Here is a 15542-nt window from a genome sequence, read left to right as displayed (position 1 = left end):
GAGCTTAGGGAATAAATCCTGCCTGAAATGGGAACCTGGTTATTTCCCAGGCTTTTGAGGATATTTACATCGAACAGAGGAAAACCATCCGGACCATCCTGGAATACGCAGACAAGGTCTTCACGTACATCTTCATCCTGGAGATGCTGCTGAAGTGGTGTGCTTATGGATTCGTCAAGTTCTTCACCAACGCCTGGTGCTGGCTGGATTTCCTCATTGTGGCTGTATGTATCCTCTCCTCCTTTCTTGCTGCTCGGAATTAGTTAGCGGAATGCTGGGGTAGTGTTTTCTCCTGAGGAATGTCCTGACTGAATCATACACTCTATATGGATTCAATCCCAGATATCTCTTGGGGTCCTGTTGAGCCTGCAGAGGCAAAGGAGGGTTTTCCAGCCCTTGGCTCTTGTGCTGTTTTAGTGTTTCAGAGAGGCGCGAGCACATCTTGAGCTGCTGGGAGGTGTTAAGAGTGCAAGAGCTTGGTCAGACGTGGTATTCCTTGATGCCACCCTCCTTCTGTAGTCATCTGTGTTCTTAAGGATGGGGGAATGATGAGGCAGGCAAAATCTTCCATCCCATCACCTGCCAGGCTCTGTTGTTCTGAACACTGAGCACAGAGCCTTGGAGCACAGTGAGGGCATTTAAAATGAATGGGATTGATGCTGTCAGCAGCAGAAAATGCTGGAATTTGGTAGGACTCAAAGTCCAAAGAATTGCAAAACAAGGAACTTCAGACTCCCAAATGCTGGGATTGCATTAAAATGTTCCATCACATCCAGTTGCGCATCAGTGCCTTTAGTGAATGCCCTAACAGAAAGCAGCAAACCAGGAGTTGTCTTCCAAGCTTCTCCTTTGAAACCTTTGGAATATGATCCAGTTACACCGAGTTGCTGTTCAGTGACATTATCCCTCTGGGAATATTTTGGAGTAGGTGGAGGAGCTGTGCTTGCAATTCCAGGGCAGAAGTGTCTGCGTTTCCTATGGAAAACTGCATTTATCCCTTTCTTTTCCCAGTCCTGCTCCCTTAACGCACGTCTTGAAGCAGTAACTGTTCCCTGCTGAAAATAACCCTCTGTCTCTTTCGCTGCCTTAAGATGAAGCACAAGTGCTAACATGGGAACCAGTGTGAGATACCATCTCTTCTGCACTCTATTAAAAGGCAAGCAGCAGCTGAGCACAAAAGCAGCGTTCACAGCCCTTGTGGCTCCGTGTTGGGAGTCCACTTCCAGCTGTTGGGAACAAAGTGCAGTTTCCTTTTCTTCCCAAGCATCTGGGGTAAAGAGAAGGAACTTCCCAGGCAGGTAGTGCGTTTACAGGGAGAGAACACATGCGTCTGTGCCTGTTAAATCACACTTTATAACCACTTTGCTAACGTGCTGTGGCTGGGGTTCAAGTGAAGGCAGGGTGGCAGCCGTGACTAATAGCCAATAAGCCTTTGCATCATAACAACCCTCTTGAATGTTATTTTTCAGGTTTGCTAGCATTGTCAAATAACTCCTCCTCTGATTCCCAAAGCTTGCTGGGGCTATTTGTGAAGACAAAGTCTTTTGCTGGGTAATAATGAAGGCTTCTGCTTTTCAGTCAATCTGGAATTCCTTTTGTCTGCCATCGGTGCCTGCTGTGTCTCCTGTCAGAGTGTCCCCAGAGAATAATACTGCAAAGAGCCCATGAAAGCTCAAACAGCCTTTAGTCACTTCACTGCCCTTGTGTTCATTTCCTACTTGGGAGCGGGGCATTATCCCAAGGGAAAGAAGCTCTAAAAACGAGGATTCAGTGAAGCCTGGACCCTGTATTATACATACAGGGTAAATCACTGCCCTTCTCTCTGTATGGATCTGCTAGCCCATCCCTCTGTGTTTTGAAAGCTGGGACCAGGGGTGTTGCTGTGGGCTTGGTCCCTTCCTGAGTAGCCTGATTTTGCTTCCCAAAGGCTTTGCTGTAAACCTTTGGGACACGCTTGGCTTGAATCAGTGTCATTTGAAACCCGCGTGGCAGAACCTGGAGCCACGTTGCCGTAAGTCGCCGCGTGGTTTGGCCACTTCCATGAAGACAGCAAAAGTCTGGTGCACCACCAGGAAAATCAGAGGAAATCTCCACCTTTTCCCACATGCTTATGCGTTTGAAATCTGGTCGTGGACTATGTGTGGAATAAGAATTGTCCATGTGATTCTTTCTCACTATTATCTCAATATCCCTTTCTGTAGAAAAGAACGATAAGTAGGAAGTGTCTGTTCTGAGAATGAAGCTCAAAGCCACTTTTTACAGGAGGAGGTCTCGTGTTTTTTCCATTATTTGTTGCTGTATATTGATGTCTTTTATTTTTTCCCCTTGAAAAAAGGTTGCCATATCTGTTTCTTATCTGTGTCTGTAATGTGATAGTAGCCAAAACTGGAAGATAGCGGGCTGCTGATGAAATGGTGCCTGGAGATGCTATTTCCATCTGGCCAGGTCATGGCTGGTCCAGTCTAAAGATTTGGCTCGTGTGGGGAATGGACCTCACGTGCCAGGGCTAGAAGTAGATGGCTTCAAGTTCCAGGCTTTTGGTACAACAGGGTTTAATCCCGCAGGCCCCTGGTTAAAGGCTCTTGGGTGACTCGTGAGAGCCCAAATCTGATCCCAGGCTGCTAAGAAAATGTGTTGTCTCTGGTTGAAAACTGGATCCAGGAGGCTGTCCCCAGCTGTGTTGTGGTCTCAGTGTACGAGCAACCCCGTGGTCGCTGTGCACCTCATCCTGCCCGTGTTTAACATGGGCTTTTCCCATCCCCATCCTGCCTGCGACGCTCACAGATGGCACCGTGCCTTCCGGCAGGTGCACGGCACATCCTGCGTGTTACAGGCAGCGAATCCGGAGCCCGCCCTTGGGTTTCCAGGCAGGAGCACTTGGAATGAGCTGCCCCATCACTCAGTGCTGAGGTTTCTCACGGGTCCCGTCCCCGAAGGCCGTGGCTGGAGCAGCCCCACTCTGTGAACACGGTGGCTTTAGCGATGCGAGTTGAGGGCAGTTTGTGCAGTGTGTGTATTTATCTGTATTCTTTCTCATAGGTACCTTTAACATTTGTCTGGCTTAAGTTTAATGGGAGCCGCTGGGATCCTGCAGCCAGTAAAGGGCGAGGGTAAGGTTTTTGTCATCGTTTGGGCTCTTCCTTCCGACAGACCCCTTCTCCGTCTGTGTCTCTGCCTCTCACTTATCTTTCCCCTCTCTGTTCTTTTCTTATGCCTTTCTCAACCGCATTATTTCCTTCCAGGTCCTTTCAGTCAAGTGAAGTAGGCAGCTGGTGGCATGTCTTCGGGATTTATTCTGGGGCAAGCAGTGCTAGGGGACTCATTCTAACAGTCTGGAACCTTTTGTGTTTTGTTTCCCTTTTTCTTTCTTTATTTTCTTTCTTTTTTTCTCTTTTTCTTTTTCTTTTTTTTTGTTTTTTTTTTTGCCTTTGTTTCTATTTTCTGTGTAGGTCTCTTTAGTCAGCCTTATAGCTAATGCCCTGGGCTACTCGGAACTAGGTGCCATAAAGTCCCTTAGGACACTAAGAGCTTTGAGGCCTTTAAGAGCGTTGTCCCGATTTGAGGGGATGAGGGTAAGATGCCATTAGCAGCTGATCCTTCTGCATGCCTGTGGAGCGTTTCTTTTTTAAGCATGCTAGAACTGATCAAAACTGGTGGAAAAAGCCCCAAATTCCAAAGAGAATCATGATGCAGCTGCTGACTCGGTCACCCACCGTGGATGTCCCCTCACCCTGCCCACCGCTGCACCCTCCCCTCTTAAGAAAGGGAGATGCATTAAGCTGCCTCATTACGTTCAGTTCTGGCCCGAACCACATGCCATTCGTAGATGATGTTAACACTTGGCTGTTCTCATTTAGCCTGGCTTTTACCTCTAGCATCCGAGGGGGCTTCTGAGCTGTAACTTCTTCTACCTAGGGAGAATCACCAGGTGCAAAGAAGCAGAATTGGAACCACCTCAGTGTCTCCAGCCCCTCACCGTGTTGGCCGCTGGTGGAATTGGATTCAAAGACCATATCTGAGGGGGTTTTAAAAGGGCAATCTGCCTGCAAGGGGGTAAAAGGCTGCTTCCTTCCTTCCTTGGATCCCTCAGGCCTTCAGGAAGGGACTGGTGGGGAGCTCAGCTCATTGAAAAAAGGCTTTGGTTGAATTCCTCTTGTTGCACCTTGTTGTTCTCGGTCCAGTCTGGTGGCGACTGGAAGCCTTGTCTGATAGTGAAGCTTTTCCTTTCCACTCCCTCCCTTTTCCCATGCTTTATGGTCCCCTTGTCCTGTCACTGTGGAACTAGCACCGAAGCACAAGCAAAGCATTGAACTTGACCAGCTTCCCTCAAATTGGTAGGCAGCAATTGGGGATTGGAACTCACTGCAGTGCCTCACTGCTTTGCCGCTGATGGTCTCTATTGTGGTCTCTATTCTTTGCCCTTTTGGGGTTGAAATCAGCTAGAACATGCAAGAAGTAAAGGCTATGATGTATTAATGGGTTTCCCACTCGCTCCAGAACAATAGCGTAGGTTCCTTTGTGCTAAATCCCAGTTAGCTCCCAGTGCGAGGTATTAGAAGAGAGAAAATGATGCATTAAAAGGGAAGGGAATAGCAGTCACAATTTTTACCTTAGGAGCAGTTCCACCTGGATCCTTCTGATCTCCTTTGAATCTGCTGTGGCACGAAATACAGGGTGAGAGAGGCAAGGAGCTAACCAGGAATCCTCCAATCCCGTAGGAAGCCATAGGAATAAATGATAGAACAAATCCAAAGAGGGTTTTCTCTTCCCTAATGTTATCCTGCTCTTATTTCTTGGTGTCAGTTAGCTTGATTCAAAACTCTGTTCACTAATGCAGGCCCATGGGTGCAAAGCCAGAGCTGTTGCTCGGCTGGGTTCAGGTCCCACCTATGAGTAGGATCACAAAGGAAAAGGCCCAGCACTAAACCTGTAGCTATTAAAAGCTATTTCTAAGCCGTGCCAGAGAGAAGCTGTGATTTCTAGTGCAAAATCAAAGAATTCCCATGCTTGAAGTGGGGATTTCCACCCGAATTGATAGACAGTTTACAACCACAGCCCTGTCAGTCACCTAAACCCTTTGGTTTGACTTGAAGTGATGCTGCCCCATACAACCAGTACAATCCAGAGATTTGAAACGCCTTTGTAAAGGCAACACCAAATGTAGTTCTTTGCTTTTCTCTACTCCATAGTAATCTGCATTCCCAAGAGCTTGCTCTGCTCTGAAATGATACAGGAAGTTTGACAGTAATGCTATGAAACATGCATGTGTTTTTGTCAGTCTGCACACAAAAGCCATGTTCCTTCTCTCTGTTCTATGCTGGATAAATTCAACGTGCTCCAAGTGACCAGATTCCATGAGGACATGACAGGTTTTTGCTTCCCATGATGAATGGAGTAAAGCACCATAGGGTATCTGTAAGGCTCTAAAGAGGCACACTGCTTGGGTTGGTGTTCAGCAGGACAGCATCCTGTTTGCTTGAAGGGAGGGTAAAAGCAAAGGCATTCTCTGTGGAGCCTGTATGGAGGGCTTGACTCTTCATGCTTCGTGGGGTTTACAGTGCTTATAGAACCTTAGACTGCTTTGGCTTGGAAGAGACCTTAGAGATCATCCAGTTCCAACCCTTCCCAGTCAGCGACACCTTGCACTAGAGCAGCTTGCTCCAAGCCCCATCCATCCAACCCGGCCTTGAACACTGAATTCATCCCATCATTTAACTGTTGTAATGCCACTGTCCAGAGCAGTGATGGAGCCTTTCCAAACTGAGGCAAAGGGGTAAAACCAGGTTAGATTCTGTTCATCTGTGAAAGGCATCGACATTAGGAGATCGTGATCAAGGATTTAACACCCTGCTGACCTAGCTCCATTCAAAGCCTACACTGGGTCACGTGTTGGCCAGGGATGCTCAGGGCCATGGTGCTCCCAAAGCATGAAGAGGCTCAAATGGAAGATCCGAGCTCTGGCAAAACCCATTCTGTGCATTTTGGAGGAAGGAACATGGCTTTTCTGTCCTCTTGAGCCTGCGTAGCTGCATGCTCAGCTGTGTGCCTGAGACACCATCATTGGCCTTGCTTAGTCACGGATCTATCTCGATGTTTACAGCAACTCACTGCTTAGCCTTAACAGAGCAACACTGGGCTTGCTCCTGTCCCCACCAGTCCCGTACAGGTGGGAGCAGGAGGCAGGCTTCCGAGTGCTAACAGCCTTGTTTGCAAGCGGGGAATGGCCGGCAGGGCCACTGGCTGAGAGCAGAAGTGGCCTCCAACCTGGCTCTGAGTCAATTGTAGCTTAGGAGCCTGTTTGGTGCAAAGAAGAGAGTCTGAGCCTCACGCGTAAAGCCCCCTTCTCCCTTTGGCAAGTGGAGCTGTTGCCAAGAGCTGTTGTTTCACTGAAGAGCCCAGCCTCAGACCGCAGCGAATGGGACAAACTGGCCTGGTTTCTTGCCAAAACAGAGCTTCAGGGGTGGCTTTTAAGCTGAATTCCTTTTACCACTTGGAATAAGTTCATTGCCAACTTCCGCACGGACTCAACGCCACGGCTCTGCCAGTGGCCTTCCCTCCTATTCCCCCCCCCCCCCCGCCCCAAAAAGAGCTGTACTGATGCTTTGCTGTCTCCTGCCTTGTGTTTTATACTGAAACTCTTTCCCACCCCTTCCAACACAGGTGGTTGTCAACGCCTTGGTTGGCGCTATCCCTTCCATTATGAATGTGTTGTTGGTCTGCCTTATCTTCTGGCTGATTTTCAGCATTATGGGGGTTAACCTGTTTGCTGGGAAGTATCATTACTGCTTTAATGAAACAGCTGAGGAGCGCTTTGAAATAGATATTGTTAACAACAAGACAGACTGCGAGGCGCTGATGCCACCCAACTCCACCGAGATCCGATGGAAGAACGTCAAAATCAACTTCGACAACGTTGGCGCAGGATATCTGGCTCTTCTGCAAGTGGTAAGTTTGGCTTTCGCCATCTCCCTGGGAGATCCAAGCTGCTTCGGGTGCACTTTGACTGCTTCCATCAAGTCCAGCATTCCATTGATCCCACTTGGGGTCTCCTGTTCTTTCAGCCCTGTGCCTACTCACAAGTGGCCCCAACTCTTCCCAAGAGTCCACCAAAGCTTCCATGAGACAACAATAAACCTGTTTAGATCCATTTATCATAGAATCAGAGAGTAACTGAAGCAATATTGAAGTTCAGTGCAATGTTCTTTCCCTTGGGGTGAATTCTGCCTAAGAGGAGGTGTCTTTTCTTTGCTAGGCTACTTTCAAGGGCTGGATGGACATCATGTATGCAGCAGTAGATTCCCGAAAGGTAAAGTACACGAGCACAAACTTCTTCCCGGTGTTTTACTTTGGTAAAATCAAGAGTAAGAACAGTAGATCTGTGCTTGTGTCCCATATTTAATGCTGTGGTTGTTCCATGTGCTGTGTGAGTGTGAGAAGTTAGAGGATGCTCAGGAAGGTCCTGAAAAGAGCAGGGTGATTCTGGCTGCTCCAGGGGCAGGGAAGCTGCAGGAGTAGAGCTGCAGTGAGGAAAAGAATACAGATGTTGTCTGCTTATGGAGAGGAATTAGCCAGAAGGTCCTTCATGAACCTTTGCATCCACATGGGAGCCCCGGTGTTGGTTTGAATCCAGTTTTGGAATGATGTCTGGGTTGGAGCTCTTCCTTCAGGCACTTTTCCTGTTCCCGCATGCTGGAATCCTGCACCATCCCTTCCTTTTTGCTTTCTGATTCCTTTTCTCCTTCTTTTCTTGGTTTTATGTGAAAAGATTGTGAAATGGATTTCAGTGCAGGATTGGAAACAAGTGTGTCGGGACAGGGTAGAAACCCATTCTCTTGTGGCTCAGCTGATGCTCTTACCCACCCCTCTTCAAAGAAAGGATGATGCCTTCAGTTTGACAGTGCTTGTCATTAAATCCTTCGTGGCCTGCAAATCTCTGCCCATTCTATGGGCAGTGACCTCATTGGGAATGAAAGTCAGTTTAAGCAGTGTGAGGACGTGGTTTTCAACATACAACTCCAGCTTTACAAAGCACTGACTGCCTTTCCATGGGAATACCTGGAGCCAGGCTTCCTTTCGACTCTAGTTGTTAGGATGCCTTTGAAATGTCATTTATTTCTCTTCTCATCTCCTCTTCAGCAAGAAGAGCAGCCCAAGTACGAGGACAACATTTACATGTACATCTATTTCGTTATCTTCATTATCTTTGGCTCCTTTTTCACCCTCAACTTGTTCATTGGTGTCATCATTGACAACTTCAATCAACAAAAGAAAAAGATAAGTGATCTGTGTGTGCTGCTCAGTGGGGGAGCTGGGAGCTGTTAGGGGGATGTTGAGTCTTCAGGCTGATGGGTTTGCATGTATGAGGTGCGAGCTGAATGGCTCAACACCTCTGCTCCCTGTTCATCCCAAACGAGGTAGAGGGGATGGGGGGGGGATGTTGTGCAATAACCAAGGTCTTTGTAGGTTAAAATCCTCTGTTTTCCTTAAAGGAAGTCTCAGTACACCTTGGGTATTGGCATACGTTAGTTCAGTCTGAAATAGCTGCCACCAACTTCCCATATGGCAGGGATCCTCATGACTTAGCTAGGATGGTTCTGCTTTCCCTCCTGGTGCAGGGGCTGATTGTAACCAGTTTTCCTTTTGTCCCTTTACTTTGGAGGTCAAGATATTTTCATGACAGAAGAACAGAAGAAGTATTACAATGCCATGAAAAAACTGGGCTCAAAGAAGCCTCAGAAACCCATTCCCCGACCTCTGGTGAGTAGGTTAGAAAGGGACCTGAAGGAGCAGACTCAACGGAGCTTTGGCTCCAAAAGCATCCTTTGTTCCATCTCACACTGGACCCCACGTCACCATTTCTTGTCATTAGAATTCAGGTGACATCTGGGAGAGTTTCAAATGCTGCAGCTGAGGTTGAGGGTAATCAGTGCACTTGACCCTGTCTGGCTGAGGGGTTGTAGAGCAGGAGGTCTCTTGGCGTTAGCGGGAGGGAGCTTGGACAACCGGATAGCCTTGTGGGTTGCGTTGATTGAGACCTAAGCACGTTTCTTTGCAAGGCCTCCTGCTGCAAAAGAGGTAGTTGAAATCCAGTTCAAGTACCCTGCAGTCACTCAGCACTGCAAGGTGGGGCTGGCTGCTTTCCGCAGTGGTGAATGGAAGTACATCACCCTGCCTTTGGTCCCAACAAAGAGGAAGATTAATAGGGTTGTGGTAGCGTGTTTGGGGTGTAAATAACGGGATTTTCCTGCCTTTCCCGTAATCAGATTGAATTGTGGCCAGAGTTTGCTTTGAAAGCTTCATAAGATGCTGAAAACTCCCATGTGCTCATCCTTGTTTCCACCGTGACTCCTTTGTTGACTGATGGTTCAGTCTCACTTGGTTCCTTGCTTCTCTCCCGTTGCACAGAACCGCATTCAAGGAGCTGTCTTTGACTTTGTCACTCAGCAAGCATTTGACATCGTCATCATGATGCTCATTTGCCTCAACATGGTCACCATGATGGTGGAGACAGACACACAAAGCAAGCAGATGGAGGACATCCTTTACTGGATCAACCTGGTGTTTGTCATCTTCTTCACCTGTGAGTGTGTGCTGAAGATGTTCGCTTTGCGGCACTATTATTTCACCATCGGGTGGAACATTTTTGACTTCGTGGTTGTGATTCTGTCCATCGTGGGTAAGTGTGACACCGGCTGGAGGTCTCTGAGTGCTAGGCTTGGTGTTTGCAGAGTAGAGCACGGTCTTGCCTTAGAAGTGCCTCCAGATCACCTTCAGCCTTCTCTTTGTAGCCTTGGGAAGAGACTTGGGGCAGAACTTGGCAGCTTCGAGTCCTCACTAATGCACCCTCCTCCCCCTGTTCTGGTTTTCAGTTCCAGTTGTGTGGAGTGACCCAGCTGGCAGCTCCCCTCCCTGTCTGCATTGCAGCGCTTCCTGCCTTGCTCTTTGGGTTTCAGTTTGGTTGGACATTGAAGCAAGCAGCTGCCTCCAATGGGTTTGGGGTGTTCTTAGTGGCTAGTCTGTAAAGTAGGTGTAACCTCATAGGTACCAGAGGGTCCCTCACAAGGCTCTGCCCAGGCATGGTGACAGAGACTGACCTGAGGTCTAAAACTCACATCTAGGCTTGTCTGCTGCTTCAGGTAATCCACCTTACACATCCTTAGCCCTTTCCAAATCAGAGTCCATGGCCTTGACTCCCATGGCAGCATTGGGCTCCGAGAGCTTAGACACCTCCAAGCAGCAGCTCATCCATCCTTATCTAGGTGCAGCTGAACCTCTCTCCCCCTCCTTTTAGAACTATTTAGGCAGCCAGAGCCTTTATGTAAGACCTGAAGATGCCCAAAGCGCAGCCTTTGATAGGTGACCAAGGTGTCCAACCCCTTGGCTAGGCTCAGAAGCAGCGGCAGACTCATGTCTCCATTGTCACACTTGTTCCTTCTCCTCTTCTCTAGGAATGTTCCTGGCTGAAATCATTGAGAAGTACTTTGTGTCACCCACGCTCTTCCGAGTCATCCGCCTGGCTCGCATTGGACGTATCCTGCGCTTGATCAAAGGAGCCAAAGGAATCCGCACCTTGCTTTTTGCCTTAATGATGTCCTTGCCTGCCTTGTTCAACATTGGCCTCTTGCTCTTCTTGGTCATGTTCATCTTCTCCATCTTTGGCATGTCGAACTTTGCCTACGTCAAGCATGAGGCTGGCATAGATGATATGTTCAACTTTGAGACCTTTGGCAACAGCATGATCTGCTTGTTCCAGATCACCACATCCGCTGGCTGGGATGGCCTGCTGCTGCCCATCCTCAACCGGCCTCCTGACTGCGACCTAGACAAGGAGCACCCCGGGAGTGGTTTTAAGGGGGATTGTGGGAACCCTTCCGTGGGGATATTTTTCTTTGTGAGTTACATCATCATCTCCTTCCTGATTGTGGTCAACATGTACATTGCCATCATCCTGGAGAACTTCAGCGTGGCCACGGAAGAGAGCGCGGATCCGCTGAGTGAGGATGACTTTGAGACCTTCTATGAGATCTGGGAGAAGTTTGACCCCGATGCCACCCAGTTCATAGAGTACAGCAAGCTCGCAGACTTTGCTGATGCTTTGGAACATCCTCTCCGCGTCCCAAAACCCAACACCATCGAACTCATTGCCATGGACCTGCCTATGGTAAGTGGAGACAGGATCCACTGTTTAGACATCCTGTTTGCCTTCACTAAACGTGTCCTGGGGGACAGTGGGGAGCTGGATATACTCAGACAACAGATGGAGGAGAGATTTGTGGCATCCAACCCTTCCAAAGTGTCTTATGAGCCTATCACAACCACGCTGCGGAGGAAGCAGGAAGAGGTTTCAGCGGTGGTTATCCAGAGGGCTTACAGGGCTCGCTTAGCGCGCCGGGGCTTCGTCAGCCGAAGGCCTGTATCCACAAAGCTGGAAAACGGGGGAGCAAACAGGGAGAAGAAGGAGGGGACCCCATCGACCGCATCCCTCCCATCGTACGACAGCGTAACCAAACCCGAGAAGGAGAAGCAGCAACGGGCGGAGGAGGGAAGACGGGAAAGAGCCAAGAGGCCCAAAGACGTCAGGGAATCCAAGTGTTGAGCCGGTGGGATTGTACAGGTCCGACTGTTTGCAAGCAGAAAGGTTGTTTACAGACTCCCTGAGATGAATCACTACAGAAGAGCTGTGGAGACGCTTACCTGAAGATCTTATACCAAACATAGTCTGCTTCCTGTGTGACAGCGTTGCATCTAAAGCAGTGAGCTCCCACCTCTTGAAGGGACCCTTTGCAACCAACCAGTTAAACACCCCCAGAAACAAGGATTAACAAAGGATTTTCTATCGTTTGGGCAGGTGGATACTGCATGTTCCACATCAGTCAATGCAACTTAGGACAAACAAGCAAACTAAACCACACACTCCCCCCCTCCCAGAACCAAAACCTGCTGCTGGGATTCCTGTATTTGTCCAAAGCAGCCCCTAAAATGGATTTATTTCCCTGTTTTGTTGATGATTCTTCTGGAAAGAAACCCCCAAAGTCACAGTGTTCAAGGGTTTGTTCCTGCAAAACTAGGTTTGCATTTAGCGAAGCAGCAAAAAAAAACCATAAAACACACAAAAAAAGAGGAAAAAGTTAAAACAAGGAGAACAAAAAAAGAGGCAAAACGAAGCAGCAAAGCCCCATTTAACCCAGGCCCTTCAGTTCTCATCGTTTCTTTGCTCTTTCTTAGCTACATCCTACTTTCTCCATGGGCTTTACTTGGTTTGGGAGATGGGGTCATCGGGTACCTTCAGCCTGGGGCCAGCTCAGGTTGATTCCCCCCCCAAAAGTGCTCGTTCAATGCATGATGGCATGCCGCGACCAGGGACCATGCATGAGGAACCATGAAACCACGAGACACAATAACCTGTCCACAGCAGTGTGTTAAGCCATAAAGTCGAGGCACTCCACTGACAAGGTACCACTGGGTTTGGGATCTAACAAGACCCATGCCCTTCACCAGTACATCCCAGTTCTTAGCGCCCTTTCCTAGAGCCACCAGTAGGAGACAAAGCAGAAGTACAAGGAGATGAAATGCGTGTGCGTGTGTTTAATACATGTCTTTTTAGTTGGGATTTTTTTGCCATCTTTTTGCACATTAAAATAGAATAACCAAACTCAATGCTGCTCTGGACCTCATCCAAGGGGAGATGATACAACCTGAGAATGGCTTCTTCTACTGTGTCACTAAACCCAAGCTCTAGGGCTTCAATCCCAGCCCATTTGTACCCTGTATTTAGCAGTAATATTCTTCCTCAGCCTCCATCCTGCAGCGTAGACACTTTGTGCTGGTAGAGATAAGTGCTGAAGGAAGCCCTGTGTTATCTCTGCTGGTAGAAACATGGGGAGCTTCCCCACAGCAATGCCACCCGTGGGGCTGGGGGACAGGGATGTGACTCCCAGCGGTCCTTTGTCCCATGGCCATCAGGATTCCTGCTCCGGGTGGGATGCTGAGAGGTGGCTTTTGCAAACCCTGAGCCCTTCCTCTCCCTTGGGAGCAGGGAATGGCACAGGAAGGGCCACATCCCAGGGCTGAGCCCCAGCTCCTGGATGCCTTCACTTCCTTCCCATTAGTGCTTCCGTGGAGCGGCGCCCACCATGGCATGGGCAGGAATCGGAGCTACCTCTTGCCTCAGTCGCGCTGCAGCAGTAACTTGGTGCCACAGGAACATCACGAGCCAAACCCAAGCGTTGCTTTTCCTCCATGACCGGGCTCAGCCCTCCCTCAGCTCCCGTTTTGTGGTGTCCTCATCAGTACCCAGCCACTGCTCTGCTTGAGGTGTTTCTTCAGGGCCAGCATCCGGTGTTCCCGCAGGGCAGGGCAGCAGCGCGAGGGGTCGGTGCTGCTCACCTCCATCAGGGATGCTGAGGTTGAGCATGGACCACAGGAAGGGTACCCAGCATAGCAGGAAGCAGAGCCCCTCGATGGCAGGATGAACCTTGGTTTGCATCATCTCACAACCCAGAGAATCCAAGGAGTCACTTGAAATCCCAAAGGCCAGCAGGAAGCCACCGGTGCCCCCGGCATCCTCCATGGCAATGGAGCAGCCCTGCTGCTCCCAGCACCACAGTAAGGAACCTTTTCTATCCCATCAGCTCTTGCCCCACTCGCTCCTAGGATGTGATGTGTAATATAACACGGGAGAACCCAACAACCTCCATACACATGTACAGGCTACATTGTAAAACAGCACAAACCGAGGCAAATAGCTGAGAAGTGTGGTTGAACTTTTTAAAGATACTATTATAAATAGTGTAATATATCCTTTTATTTTATCAGCATGCCTTTTTGTAAATACAAAGAACTACAAAAGAAGTATAGAATGGCTTCTGGCTTATGCCATTGTCCATGGTTATCCTTATTTTTTTAATACCTTTCTGTTCTCCTTTGACTTTAGAGCCAGTGACTGTCCCCAAAGGCAAAAAGAGAGAAATAACCCCCTATCCCCCCCCCCCCCAAAAAACAGCTTTTAAACAGAGCTTTATTGCAAATGATCTTTGCAACAGCAAAACTCTCCATTTTTGGGTTCCAATGTGCAATAAGTTGAGCACTTCTATGCAAGATTTGGCTCAAGTTCATCGTTGTTCTTCAGCTGGGCTATTGACTCGTAGGTGAAGCTTGGTGCGTTGAAGCGTTCGTGCTGGCCATTGCATTCAGCTGCTCGATTAATTTCCAATAAAAAGTCCCTTCAAACTCTGGATATAGATTGGATTTCTTTACCATTAAAGCTGGGATAGAGGCAGGAGGCCACTGGGATCAGTTGGCATCACTGGGATGGGATGGGAGCGAGTTCTTGCTTGGTCCTTGTGCTCAGAGCAAGGTTTTGGTGGGGTTTGGGGTGATTTTCCCCCCTCCCTGGCCTCCCCAGGGTGGGTTTTCCATCAGGTGCTGAGCAATGGGGCCATGTCTTTGTGGCCAGGATGGGAGGAAGGACAGAGCTTTGCTCCAAGAGCGCAAGGACCATTCGTGTGGCTCCAAAGTGGGATTTGGATCCTGGCGTTGTGGGAATGAAGCAAAGGGGGTGTTGTCAATGCAAAAGATGGAGCCAAACCTCCAAGGAGCTCTTTAGGCTCCCCCATGTCCAAAACTGGGTTGATTTGGGATCAAGTTCTTCCAAGAGCAGAGGGGAAGGGCGACAAATCCCAATTCCAGCTGCTTTATTCCCTTCTCTTAAAGCAGGGAGGCCAATGTTGAACCAACCAAAGGAAACTCAACCCATGATGTTCCGTAGAGCCCACACTTGAGTTGGAGTCGAATTTGCTGCTGCAAACAGCCCCCTGTGAAAGCTCAATACTGTGTATTAGAGGTTGCATGGTGGCCCCTCGTGATCTTACCCAACATGATGAACAATCACGTTACTCTAAGCCAAAAGACAATGAAATAAAGGTTACCCTTTTCACTCCACGAGGGAAGGTTGTCTTGGTGTCGCCATTATTTGCATCCTCCTCCCCTTCCATCTCCCCAAGGCATTTTAGGGTGGTTTTAGCTGGAATATGCAGAGGAGAGCAGAGTAAGATGCAGTGGAAGCTGCTGGAGGGGAGCTTGATGTGTTCCTCAGTGCTGGGCTCTGTGGGTGCCCTGCTCTGAGCTGCCTGCACTGGTCCATGGGGACTGATGCTGTCAGTGCCCTTGGGCATTGTGATATGATGGGGACGTGTCCATGCACAAGGGATGGGTTAGAACTGGGTGAGCTTTAAGGTCCCTTCCAACCCAAGGGATCTGTGATCCTGTGATCTAGAGCCACCAGTGAGCCCGTCCCCTGCGAGGCCGTCACATCCCTGTTGGCTTCTTGCTTTCCCCATGCGTTCAGTGGGGTCCCCCATGGAGTGACAAGGGCTGGTCCATGGGGACCTCACCCATGCTTGGGGTGCAAGTGTGAGGTCCTGCTGCTCAGGAGGGCTCTGCACCCCCCAAGCCAGCATCAGCCCATCCAGCTTGTCCCACTTCAAAGAGCTGAGCAGGGCACAACTCCAGGCATCAGCTCTGATTTAACCTGAGGTTGTTGC

General features: G+C 49.1%; 1 protein-coding gene across 3 annotated transcripts in view; it reads left to right on the top strand.

Moving 5' to 3' along the window:
* SCN8A (sodium voltage-gated channel alpha subunit 8) overlaps window positions 1-13986 on the top strand; it is a 43534-nt gene extending 29548 nt beyond the window's left edge. For all 3 annotated transcript variants that reach the window (XM_062630609.1, XM_062630610.1, XM_062630611.1), the window contains 8 exons: window positions 51-224; window positions 3450-3572; window positions 6661-6945; window positions 7253-7306; window positions 8137-8274; window positions 8653-8757; window positions 9406-9676; window positions 10449-13986. In XM_062630609.1, the coding sequence (XP_062486593.1) occupies window positions 51-224; window positions 3450-3572; window positions 6661-6945; window positions 7253-7306; window positions 8137-8274; window positions 8653-8757; window positions 9406-9676; window positions 10449-11596 (2298 nt within the window). In that variant the 3' untranslated portion in view covers window positions 11597-13986. The remainder of the gene's footprint in view (window positions 1-50; window positions 225-3449; window positions 3573-6660; window positions 6946-7252; window positions 7307-8136; window positions 8275-8652; window positions 8758-9405; window positions 9677-10448) is intronic.
* Window positions 13987-15542: the final 1556 nt, after the last annotated feature.

This window comes from Pezoporus occidentalis, unplaced genomic scaffold (genome assembly GCF_034315485.1).
Source record: "Pezoporus occidentalis ecotype Australia unplaced genomic scaffold, CSIRO_AGI_Poc_V1 ctg357, whole genome shotgun sequence".
NCBI lineage: Eukaryota > Metazoa > Chordata > Aves > Psittaciformes > Psittacidae > Pezoporus > Pezoporus occidentalis.
This window is presented reverse-complemented; position numbering and strand designations above follow the sequence as displayed.